Source organism: Castor canadensis, chromosome 4 (assembly GCF_047511655.1).
Source record: "Castor canadensis chromosome 4, mCasCan1.hap1v2, whole genome shotgun sequence".
Lineage (NCBI taxonomy): Eukaryota > Metazoa > Chordata > Mammalia > Rodentia > Castoridae > Castor > Castor canadensis.
Genome location: NC_133389.1, coordinates 175,678,319 through 175,691,897, shown reverse-complemented (window position 1 = coordinate 175,691,897; position 13,579 = coordinate 175,678,319). Strand labels below are relative to the sequence as shown.

Here is a 13,579-nt window from a genome sequence, read left to right as displayed (position 1 = left end):
ATTATTTGCTGTCTAACAAGGTTTATTTTGCTTCTGTGCTGTTTCTTTTTGTAAATTGCTAGAACACATATTGAAATGCTGAAATATAAGCTCACATTTAAAATGTAAGCAAAATATCTATTATGAGGGTCACGAAGGGTGTTACCATTATTCCTTTTTTTATAGTTGGGGACTGAATATACCATATTTAAAATAAGTATAAAGAATAAGAAAACCACTAGTGAGTTTCATTCATTCTTACTAACCCCCAGTAATAAAATGAAATGCGATTATGAACCAAATGTCAAAGCCCTACTGATTATTGTGCACTTGTACAAATTAACATTTGTTTGGGGTATTGATGTTTTCCATAAATCTGACTCACTTGTTCCTCATAGTTCTCTTCCGAGAACATTTGCAATATTTTGAAGCTTGATTAGGGTATTGCTGCATCAGTAATTTGCAAGTTATAAGTGACCATTATAATCATGTTTCAAAATGTAAGGATGCACAAAAGATTCAAATCTTATTGCCTTCTGTCTAAATAAAGCGAGGGTAGTCTCCCAGTTACCTTATCAAAAGAGGATGCATGATTTGCCTTCCAGAGGATCTTTATATTTTGGATACAGAATCAATACAAAGGTGAGATACACCCAATTTGAATTGGTGACATATGTAAATCTCTGCCTGCTAAGCTGTCAGAGATTAATGTCTGAATAGGAGTAAGAAGCAGAGCCAACTGTAAAATTATACAGGGCATGGCGATTACCCCACCCGCATAATGGGGTTTGATTTGGAGGCTCTATTTTGGGATCACTCAGAAAGCACCAAATGCAGAAAGCAGAGCTTTGTCTCATTTGTCCGGGGAAGTGCCCTAATTCTCTACAGCATTACTCACTGCTCTTTAAGAATGAATAATGTGCTTTCTTTAGGGAACTCTGCTTCTTTTGTTTGGGAGCTGCAGCTTTTCCCAGTTCCTCTACTGGATTCCTCTTTTGATGCCTTTTTTAAAATCCTCCTGGGTTATGTTCTTTTAAGTTGCATTATCTTTGTTGCACCTGTTTGTGTAAAGAAAAAGGAATATCATTTTTTACATGACAGAGCCTCAACATTCTAAAGTTTACAGATCTGAGAAAACTGAGGCCCAGGAAGTAAGTACAAGGCCATGCAGTTCTGTCAGAGCTGAGTATCACTTCTGGGTTTTTGTAAGGTAGCAAGAGCACTGCCACCAAATTGGGTGTCATTGTACGTACCCTATGTGGTCATCTTCTGAGACTTAGAATTCATCTAATTTTGCCAGTAACTTCATCTAATCATGGCTATCCTGAGGACTGTGTCACCTACTTTAGATTACTAGTGGGTACTTTATCTGTAAGGCTTCACCTCTTCATGTAAGTTCAAGATTTACTTAAAAAGGGATAACATTACTTCACATTTCTGTAGTTTAAAATTGATGAAGCCCTGTCACAATTTTTGTCAATTTGTATTACTGGACTCTCAGGTGCTAGTATCAGACACCCAACTCAAAAATCACTTAAACACGAGAGAGATTGAACGGGTTCATGTTCTAATTGTGTCCATCAATGGATTCGACTCAGACACAGCTGCATCCAAGGCCTCGTTGGCGTCAAGGCTATGTTTCTGCACGGCTCAGTTTTCTTGTCTCTGTGTAGTCTCAGTCTCAGAATGACTTTGAAGGGTAAGAAGTCAGCAGTGGCCCAAGACTCACATTACTCCAGGGAAACAACTGTATGTTAGTGTTGTTAGAAGAGTCTGTTTCACCAATCTTGAATTTCCTAGGAACCTGTGCCTTTGGGCAGGGACACACAGTACTCTGCTCCCAGCCTGTGTCACATATTCTTTGGGTCACCATGTTGGGGGTAGGGAAACCCCATTCCACAAGGTAGTATGTAGTGGTGGAGAAGTTTTCCCCAGGAAGGGGCAGCAGAATGCTCTCATCAAAAGTAGCTCCAGCTCCTCACTCAGGATTTGTAGTAGCAAATCGGAGTTACATACAATGCTGATTTGTCATGAAAAGATTATTATGGTAGACTCAGGGCTTCATCAAGTAATGTACATTTTGTCACCTTCTTTTACCTTTATCTTTTGATAGGGAGCAAAAAGGAAAAAATCGTTAGAAGAAAGTAAAAATATGAAAGCATCATTTTTCTCCATTTCACTTTCATATATCATCCTAGCCTTTGTAGCTGTCCTAAAGAATTCACCCAGACTTGCAACTGTTATAAGACCTTAATACTCCCCACCAACTGTGGGGAGCTCTTCTCTGTAGAGACCAACATTTCATTTCTGCTCCTGCTGTGTTGGTCACCATATTTTCTGAACACAGTTGTCCAGTGAAGGTATGTGACATGAATCAGGAGTGAGTGCTTCTTCATTTTTGGCTGTCTGGAGAAGCCTAGGCTCTGAAGAGTTAGTTAGATAGCTGAGGTTGCACAACACACAGGGTTGAAGTTGGAATTCAAATACCATTATTTTCTTATCTCCAACTGTTTCTTTTACTTGGCTCTCCTGCCAAGTAATCAAGGGGCCAGTTTATATGCCAGCACACAACTTCCAGTCTCTCTGTGTGCTTGGGACCAAGTCAACAGCTGTGGGATTCGGTCCTTTGAAAATGACAATGAGCACTGGAAGACAGTCTGAGAACTTCCCAGCAGTGTGGTTATCCCATTCTCCTGAAAGCAGACACTGAAAGGTGATACTGTATGTCATCTTCAGGAACTCAGAGGTGTGGCTGATGTCAGACTAAGATGGTATGTGGTTTCATGTGCCTCTCCTGGAGTCTCAGTAGCAGAAGGAAACGCAATACATGCCCCACTTGTTGCCTGGACTTCTCAGCCATTCTCCCCTCCATCCTCCTGATCCATAGGATCAAGTTTCTATCTCAGAGACAAAGGAACTTCAACTTTCACTCTCATGACCCGAGTTGCTCCTGAGACCTCCCACCACTTTGCAGCTTCAAATCTCATACCTTCTATTGGATAAGAATCAAGCAAGAGAAAAGACAGAAACTTCCAGATTAATATGAAGACTGTCTCCCTCCCTCCCTCTCTCCCCCCACTTTCTTCTTCCCCTTCCTTCCCTCTTTTCCCTTCCCTCCTTCTTTCCCTTCGCTTCCTCTTTCCCTTCCCTTCCCCTCTCCCTTCCCTTCCCTTACTACTTCTACTAACCATTAGTCTGGGAACTATAACAGCAAGTCTCTCTCCCATTAAAAAATGTATCAGAGCTGGCAGTTTTTTTTTTTTTCTAAGCAGTGGCTGTATCCAAGTTTCAACCAGATAGACAGACTAGGAAGATACACACACACACACACACACACACACACATTATATTAACATATTATAAGATATTATATATGATATATATTACTATATTGCATATTAAGATATTCTGTATACTAATATATGTATATAGCTTTATTCAGGAGATTGGCATATGCATTTATGGGAACTGAGTGGGTAAATGGGAAATTGAAACTGTCAGTCAGTCAGAAAGAGTGGTCTGGGACTTTTAGGCATTGGCCTGTTGCTAATGAATGTTCTGGTCTTCACAGAATCCTTGACTCACCTCTTAAGATCTTGAAGTGACTAAGTCAGCCCTACCTGGATTATCTAGGATTCTCTCCCTTACTTCAAACCAACTGATTATGGGCTTTAACCACAATCTGCAGCACACCCTCCCCACAGTTTCTAGGTCAGTGTTTGTTTGAATAACTGGGCACTGTGGCCTAGACAAGTTGGCACATAAACTCCATCAGAGTGGCCAGTTGGAGTTCTAGCCCTCACTTTCAGGATCTGTGAAATGCAGGCTTTGTCCTGCTACAGATTCCGAAAGCTCTATAACTTTTAAATTGAATTGCATAGGCTTTTTAAATAACTGTTTTTGACAATTCAAACTTAGGTGAAAGAACTTACGTATGTCTATTATTATTTATCTGTGTCAGTCCTGTGTTTGTTTTGTAAACAATGGCAAGTCCAGAAAGGATAGCTTGGATGAGGTAGTAAGCAGATAGAGTCTATAAACCTTGATTTAGAAATTCTTATTTTTAAATTCGTGGTTTGTATTGTCCCTTTGATATGTTACTTTCATTACCTTCCACAAATATTCCTCAGACCTCTGTTTTAAGCCCTGCAATTCTTCATGTAATAAAACAACTTCTGCTTCTACTGTGCTTGTTCTAGTGGAAGACACTAAGATAAAGAAAATAACTACAAAATTTTATAGTGGTGATAAGTAGTGGTAAGTGACAAAGATAATAAAGGAGAGGGAGAGAACAGACAGTGGTGAGTATATGTGTGTGTAGAGCTCCCTATACAACCTACGGGGCCCAGTGAAAAATGAAAATTCAATGTCTGTTATTCATCACATAGGAGAAACATGCTACTAAATGTTCTAAAACATAAAGCCTTTTCATGAATCTCTTTCTGGAAGTCCTGGAATTTTATTATTTTTACTTGCTATTTAATGATGATTAAGTAAAGAAAAAATTAAAAATTTAGATTACTGGTGTGGATTTACTTTCACTGTTTCTAGTGTAGTGCCTACTTTCAACATAAAGGCTAGAATGTAGTAATTGAAGTGACATAATCTGTGCTTTCTAGCTCATACTGCATTTTGATTTTATGCTAGAGTGAAAACGCCTTGCAAAAGGGACTTCTCTGTTTTTATTTCACTTGTTGATGCATGCACATTCTGCTTCACCTTTGGCTTTCTGATGAATGAAGAAGGACTAAAAGCACAGGAAACTGTTATTTTTCCTTTCTCTGCCATTGTTTTTAATGCATGTGGTTGTACAAGGCAGGGAACCAGTGTGAGCGGGAAAGGATGGGCTAGGGTTCCTTGTTCATTCACACTTCTTAGAACACAACTGATTTAGTTCTTCATTTGAAGAAAGTTCTGGTTCCAAAGCATGGCTTCCTGGGGGCTGTCAGCTCCCCTTCTTACTCAGTCACAAGCTGCCATACTTACCCTTTATTCACCTTGACACTTGGGAGAATTCCTACATGTCATGGATCCACCATAATTCTGTGTCATGGGTCATCACTAATGCAAATGGGTGGCAAGGGTCCGCAAGACACATATTATGGATATTCCTCTACTTACTCACAAATGTTCTCCACTCTGCCATTGAACTTCACTTGCAATATACAAGTTCAAAGATGAAATTTCAAGACAGTCACTTTATATCAAGAGCACTAAACTAAGCCTGGAACCTGGGACTGTCCTGAGCATGGGACTCTGTGTGTTACATAGGTTGCATGCCCATGAACTGTGTATCTGTGTTCTTTTAGATACTGCTGAGGAGAGGTGGCATTTGATTAGGGTCATTGCAAGATGGGGAAGCCAGACTGCAGAAATCTAGGACAGGACCAACATGTGCAGAGATCCCAAGGCCCTTGGTGGCTTTCATTTATTCTCTGAAGAGTTAGGAGACCACTGTGGCTGGATCCACAAGTGAGAGGGTGAGGGGTGGGAAATGAAATCAGAAAGGCAGTTCCTGAACTATGCATGACCTTAAAGGCCAAAATTAGGGCTTAGGATTTTTCTATAATGGGATGGGAAGATGTTGGGGAGTTTGAGCAGAGGTGTGGCATGCTATGGTGAAATTTGAAAGGATCCCTCTGGCTTCTGAGTGACAATAATCTGTATACAGACAAGGTTGGAAGTGATGCAAACAGTGTGGATGTTGCCACAACAGACAAGCAAAACTGCAACCTCAGACTGTGTGGCATAGATAGCAATGATTAAATATGGTGAATTCAGAGCATTTTTTTCAAAACTGATACCATCATGGGTGACACATAGAGAGATTATTCACTTAGGATGTTGGCCCAAGAAAACAGATAAAAATGGAACCAGCAAAAAGTAGTGAATTTCCCAAAGTTCTCCAGTTTGTGCATGAAAGAACTGGGGGTACAGGAGGCAGAGAACAGAAGTTTTGTGTGTGCTTTTCCTCTGTTCTCCTACAATGTTTGTGCCTTTCCAGCATAATAGGTTCTACATTAACATCTTATAATCCTCTTTACTGGTGTAGCTGGATCTGCATGGATTACACCTCCAGCAATTCATCTGTACGACATCTTGAAAAAGTTCAGAAATTATGACCTGGGTGGGTGACTCCAGCATAAACCCATATTTTCATGGTTTCTGCTTTGGGATTGCCTGTCTGCCTCAGTTTTATTTTAGTAGCATCATGATAGGCTTTCTCTCTCCATTCAGTAAATATCTCTTGGCCTCACTTAATAAATCAGAATTAATAAGACAAAGATTTTGCTACTAAGTTTGATGTACAGTTGCACCATATACAAGTCCAAATGATTTAACTATAGCTGGCTCTTTTTTTTTCTTGATTTTCAGCACTTTCAGACCATGCTGAAGTCTAAATTGAATGTCCTCACACTGAAAAAGGAACCTCTCCCAGCAGTCATCTTCCATGAGCCAGAGGCCATCGAACTGTGCACCACCACACCACTGATGAAGACAAGGACTCACAGTGGCTGCAAGGTATGGGATGTGTGGCCAGCAGGGCTTCTCCTGGTGGGACAAACTCAAGCATGTGTGGTTGTGAAAATCTTGTTCCAAAATAGTATGTATTTTTAAGAAGGCAAATATGAAACAACTATCACATTAAGCTCATTGAGTGATGGCAGTATGAATTCCTATCCTGTTTTATTTTTCTTAATGACATAACACTTCATCATTGTGGGGCACTCATTAAAACACAGGTTTTAGCACGTGTGAACAATATGATATTCTTGTATTTTCAGTAGCTATATGGAACTTTGGATTCCACTAGGAAAGTTTCATCGTTAATGATAAATCCTCCCTTGCAAACTGAATAAAACATATCTTAAAAAATGAAAAAAACCAGCCTCCCATCTTCTCCCTCCAAGCTTTCCAACAATTGAATTCTGAGTCCTTTGGTGGTAATTTTGCATTTTTGCTTTGTTTCAGCTCTCAAAATTTATACTAATATCCTTGCCTCAGAATCCATAAAAAAGCATTTTTTATTTATGCAAACTACAATGCTGACATGGAAACAAAGCTAGGAACAAAATGTATAATTTTGGTAAGCTTTTGGATTCTTTTGCTTGAGTTGGTGAATATAGAAATAGGTTTAGAGATAAAATATTTTGATGCATGTTTGGTCACCAGAAGTTTTTTTTGAGTCGGGGGAAAAATAACAAGGGGAAGGGAAGTGCACATTTATTTGCATAGAGATTTTCTTTAAAACCTTGTAGATCCACTCCTTTCCTTAGTTCTTATTGTGGGGGAAGCAGTTCTTACATAGCTGTGGTCAGCTTGGAGCCTGCAGTAGTCTTGGGTGACAGTGTTTTGCATAAAACCTCACACACATCCATTCATTCCACATGTGCTTGCTGAATGCTCACTGTTTACCAGACACTGGGACAGAGTATGGGTAAGACGCACATTATCTTTATGGAATTTTAACTGCTCATTGAGCCACAGGCGAAGAGAAAGTACACACGCACAAGCACTGATTGGTGAGGAAGCCAATTTATGAAGAGTTTGTGGAAGCATCTTTTAGGTAGAGAGGACAAAGAGTGCTAATTATCTGAGGTAGAGCTATTCTTAGCAGATCTTGGAAAGAAAGGAATGGGCCAGTGTACCTGGGAAGCTGAAAAAGTTCAGGTGAGTGGTGAGAGTTGGGTCGAGGGAAGCTTTGTAGTCATGGTAGGGAGTCTAGATTTTGTTCAAATTATGATGAAGATTTAAGCAATGAGTTATATGGCTCAATTAAATGATAAGTCTGATAAGGCTAAGCTGGCAATTCTACTTCCCAGAGTGGTTGCCAGTGGCTCTGCTTTAGCTGAAAAGAATGAATGTGTAGCACTGGTCTCAGGTCCACTGCATGCACTACTTACAGTGAGGTGACAAAGAATTAGCAAAATAGTCATTACATTTGAAAGTCATATAGATTAAACACACTGTACATCCCTAGAAGATTTACTAATGTCATTTTGAATTCTGTTCCTATTATAGAAGATCAGGGCTCAAGAAGCAAGATGAAGTCAGCGGCTGCAAATATAAGGAGGAGAGTTTTGTTTGATAGACTCTAGAAAGTATGTTTAAAATGGGAAGGATATTAAAAGAAAATACAGTTACGGAATAAAAAGCACACCCAGCAATCTGACCCATATATGAAAGGTGTATGTGTGTGTGTGAGAGAGAGAAGAGGGGAGAGAGAAAGAGAGCGAGAAGAGGTTTGGTAGAGGAATAAACAGCATTTTATTTTTCTGAAAAGGAATACAGAGTTCAAGATTCGTAGACTAAATTTTTTCTGTGCACTGCCTTAGGTCTTGCTGATCTATTTTACTTCTAAAAGGACAGTGAAAAGGAATAGGAACTCAAGAGATGAGTTCCAAGAGGGTTGGGATTGTGCGGGCATCAGTGTGTGTGGTCATCTAGACAAGGAAGTTTGCAGTGATTTCAGCTGAACACAGGGAGGGACTCTGCATTCAAGGTGAAAAATACATTCCACCGAGCTATAAAAATTTATGAACTTACCATCCCTAGAAATGGTGAAGAGGAGGTTCCAGTGTGGATAATGATAATCTCGGAGTTGGAGGCCTGAGCCACCATCTCTGAGGACCTTTCCAGCACTATCGTTCTATCTGAAGGAAGAAAACGTACAACGTGCAATTCTCCAGAGTGTATGCTATCAACTTGATATCTTTAAATTGTAACTGTAAATGTACTGGAGTCACATTCTTTAATTTTCAAGGACAATGTCATGTTTGTATTCAAAGTCATATTCCTTTGTTAAAAAGAAAAGGTTAGGTCTTGGGACCTTGACATTTCTATTTAAAATCACCAGACCTCCCCCAGTTCTCCTGATCATCTTCAAGAACAAAGTCCAGTGTTTCCTTTCTGATTCTCGCCAGTGAGAAACTTAGCTCACAAGATGCCAGCTGCAGAATGGACTCTCTCTCAGACTCACGTGTCCCAGGAATAATGAGCACAATGTAGCTCCAGTCCAGCTGCGGGGCCTGCATTTTGGACACTCCATCTTTACACAGAGCTTGTTCTTTTTTCCTAAGAGCTCTCAAGTTGTGCTTGCATAACTTTGGGGTTGGGGAGGGAAAGAGGTAGGAAGAAGTGAAGGAAAGGGGAGTTGAAAGTGGGTTATGGTTAGCACCACCAAGACCCTTTTACATCTCAGATTTCACATTTCCCACTGATCTGTATTCTCAGTGGGTTCTGACTGCACAGTCTTGCCAGGCTATTCGTGTTTCAGGCAGCTGGGTCTTTGTGTGTTCTCCTCTATTGCTGCCACTTTTTTTTTTCCTGGAGTGGAGTTATTTAACCATACAACCCACTGCATCCTATTAGGACTCTTTCTGGAGCTGTTTTGAGTATCAGAAGTTGTGTGTTATCTTGCAGCAGTGACAATGGCTTTTTACACCTCTCTCCTACCGAGCACAATGGCATCCTAGTGGCTTCATTTCAAGCAGAAATTTCTTGAATTAATATTCATTGAAAAAATCTACTGTATGCATAGAATCATGGACTCGAGTCACACCTCCAACTCCTACTTTTCAAAGTTAGTGAGTTATTATTTTAATTGTACAATTTATAGAGGAGTATAATAATTTGATACATGTAAACGTTATGCAGTGATCAAATCAGGATAGTTACTATTTGCATCTCCTTAAACTTAAATTTGTTTGAAATTAAAATATGTAACAATTGTACATACTTATGGGGCATGTGTGGATTTCACAGCTTGTATACAATACGTGTTGATCAAATCAGATATATTGCCATCTCCTTATTATCACCTTGCCATCTTTACTCTCCTCTCTAGTATTTATTCATAAAATAGTTAGCAGGTTATTGTGAACTATGGTCCTCACTGTTCTCTAGACCTCTCTAGAACTTATTTCTTCTCTCTGACTGTATTTGGGTAACTCTTCCAATCTCCCACTCTCCCCTCACTTCCTCCCGTCCTGGCCTCACCATCAGTATTGTATGTTCTGATTGACTTTAACATTCACATGTGATAGATGTGTTAGTTAGTTTTCTACTATCACTGGGACAAAATGCTTGAGCTAAACCTCTGAAAAGGACCAGAGGCTTGTTTCTGTCTGTGATTGTTTGGCCCTGTTGCTTTGAGCCTGATCATGGTGGAACATCATGGCAGGAGCATGGCAAGCAACACGACTTACTGCATGGTGGCTGGGAGACCCACTTCTTTCAACTAGGCCTCACCTTCTAAAATTCCAAATGCCTTCTGGTAGTGAGTGCCATCAGCTGGGGACCACAACTCCAACATATTTTGGGGAGTGGGTCACATAAGACCCAAATCATAACAGTAGAGAAAGTCTGGTGCTCATCTTTCCATGTCTGACTTATTTCACTTAACATAAGGTCCTCCAGTTCCATCCATCTTGCTGCAAAGGGTTGGGTGGCATCACTTTTATGGATGACTATTATTTGATTGTATGTGTATGCCATTTTCTTGATCCATTTATCCATCGGCAGGCATCTAGTTTGATTCCATATCTTAGCTGTTGTGAATAGTGCAGCAACAAACATGGGTGTGCAGTATCTCTTTGATACGTTGATACCATTTCTTTTGGATATATACCCAGCAGTGGGAGTGATGGACCATATGTTAGATTTATTTTTAGTTTTTTGAGGAACCTCTAAAATGTTCTCTATAATGGCTGTTTTCTACTAACAGTGTGTGAAAGCTCCCTTCTCCACATCCTCACTGGCATTTGTTATTTTTTGTCTTTTTTGATTCAAGCCATTCTAACTGGGATGAGATGACAAGTCCTTGTGGTGTAGACTGACATTTCCCTGACAGATAATGAAGTAAAACATTTTTCATGAATATGTTTGATCATTTGAATCCTTTTTTTAAGAAGTGTCTGTTCATATCCTTTGCCCATTTTTAATTGGATTATTTTCTGTCATTGAGTTTTAAAATTTTCTCATATATCCTGGATATTAATCCTTTGTTAGATGAATAGTTTGCAGAATTTTTCCCCATTCTGTAGGTTGTTTCTTCACTCTGTTGATTGTTTCCTTTGCTATTGGGAATAAGACCTAAAAAGCCCAGGAAACAAAAGCAAAGATGTACAAATGGGATTTTCACATGTCCGTTTCTATCCAGAGGTCCTGGGCTCAAAGATTTACCCTTTCTAATTGGGATAGAATTTTATCTTTTCTTATAAAAATTAGAAAGCACAGGAATAATGTGTTAAAGGTGCAGAAAGTCAAAAGTTGCATTTTTTTCTCTCTTATGTAGCATATAGACCTAATATGCTAAATACAGAAATATGATGAAAAAAGGTCACGCTAAGGAAGGTCATATACAAGAAGGGGAAGGTAAAAGAAGGAAGTTAAGAAAGTGAACATGGTTGATGTACTCTCTATACAAGAATGAATGTAGAATTTTTAAACCAGGTGAAACCATCATAAGAAAGGGACTGAGAGAGTAAGGAGAAAAATAGAGGAGATGAACCAAACTGGGTCACAATACATATAAACATGGAAGTGCCACAAGGAAACTCCCTGCATAGCTATCTTAAACAACCAGAAATCTCATTTTTCCCTTTTTCTTTTCTTATACAAAATCTGAGAATCGGAGAGCAGAACAGATTCTGCTTGGGGCTTGGTACCAGAGGGAGAGGGGAGGAGGTGGAGAAATGGTGAAGGAGGGTGAATATGGTACAAATACTGTATAGATATGTATGTAAACGGAAAAATGATATCTGTTGAAACTGTTCCAGGAAAAGAGGAGGAGGCAATGAAGGAGAATGATGGAGGGGGTGAATTCAAGTAAGATATATTTGATATATTGTAAGAACTTTTGTAAATGCCACAATGTACCCCCACCCAGCACAATAAAAGAAATAAAGAAAGAGTGGGGGTAATGTGCTAAAGGTAACATGTAATTTTACTTCAAATGTACCACTCATGTTCTCTAATTTAGCTTCCTAAAAAAATGAACAGCCTTATTATAAAAATGTGTATTACTGCCAATCAAGGAAATACATGCATGCATTTACATATTACAAACATAAACACACCATGCACACATCCATATTTTCATTCCACTCTTGTCCCTTTGTGCTCCCTCAGTGCTCATGCAGTGTGTCCTTGTCTTCTTGCTGTACCTTGGGAAGCATCCAGTAGCCTGTGTCCCTTCCTTCTTCACCTGGCGCCTCACCAGCATGTCACCTAGGCATGCTCTCACACAGGAAGCCTGACACTCCTTAATGTCACCTCCTTGGGGTTACTTGGCTTGGCATAGAACAAAGCCCCATTTAAGGATTTTGCTGTCCTCTTCCCCACAGGTAAGGGCAGAAACCATCAAATGAACAAGTTTTCAAGAAGGAGTTAATGATTCATAAACCGTAACTATTTTCATATTACTTTGGTTGAGATTCGGGTGTAGCAGTAATAGTCCCTTAGCTCTCAGGAGGAATGTACTTGGTTTATAGTTTCATGGATAGAAAAAAACCTTCATTTTCTTCTGAGCTGAAGGTTTATGGAAAAATCTTCAAATCCTACCATGTGTAGGACTTACATAAAATGTCCAGTTTTAAGAGTGAATTCCAGCAATCCAACTTAAGACAAAGTCTCCTGATTTGGGTTTAACTATATTTGAAGTTAGCATCACATGTATCTGTTTTCTACACTGGAATTTTTAATTTTTGTGTTTCTTTGATCACTAATGTATTTAATTAGAAATTTAGTCATTTTTCTCATTTTAGACAAAGGCTCAGTTTTTAGTCATCAACACAAAAGTGTTGATCCAAAGATGTTGTCATCCTCATCAGATGTATCTTTTCAGTTCCTTCTCAGTGTAGGTCATCTTGGACATTGCATGGATCCGATTATTACACTTATGCAGACTTTCTCCTTGCAAAATGAGTTTCTGATTTCAATATCAAGACAAGAATATAAGCAAAATGAAGAATAGTAATCCCTGAAGTAGACTTAGACCTGTGGTCCTTACTGATTATTTTCTTCTAAATCCAGAGTGGGTGATAAGCTAATTTATTTTCTCTTTATTCTTTTCAGACTTGCCTGTAAACAAATCAAAATGCATTTACTTCTGCTTGTCTCCTCAAATATAGGAAGCTAAAAGTTGACATGAGCCAACATGTGCTGTTTAAGAGACAAGCTTTTTTTCTTCAGTTTTACTCTTTTTAGACTTAAAAGTTTTCTGTTTTTCCTTCCCTGCTTCTATGCTCCCTCGATCTCTCCCTTTCCTTTCTCTCTTCTTCTTAATTTTCTTTCTTTATTCCTTTCTTCATTTATAACAATATATTCTATACTCTTATGAATGGTCTAGGCTTTAATGGAAAACAAAGATAATAATTCTGGATGCTTTGGGTTGAAATAGCAGAAAAGCTAACTTGGATTGACTTAACTCACTGAACTTTATTTGCTGTCTGATCTTTAAATTCTAGCAGAAGGGTAGACTTTAGATGCACTCCAAGGGTTCACGTGGGAATCTTGTTCCCTGTAATTAAACTTCGGCTTACTCCCAGGTCCAGCTTAATTCTTAGCCTAGTTTCTCTTATGCTAACAAAAATTGTCA

General features: G+C 39.1%; 1 protein-coding gene across 3 annotated transcripts in view; it reads left to right on the top strand.

Moving 5' to 3' along the window:
* Pid1 (phosphotyrosine interaction domain containing 1) overlaps nt 1-13,579 on the top strand; it is a 220,859-nt gene that overhangs the window by 95,750 nt on the left and 111,530 nt on the right. For all 3 annotated transcript variants that reach the window (XM_074071916.1, XM_074071915.1, XM_074071917.1), the window contains exon 2: nt 6,355-6,501. In XM_074071916.1, the coding sequence (XP_073928017.1) occupies nt 6,355-6,501 (147 nt within the window). The remainder of the gene's footprint in view (nt 1-6,354; nt 6,502-13,579) is intronic.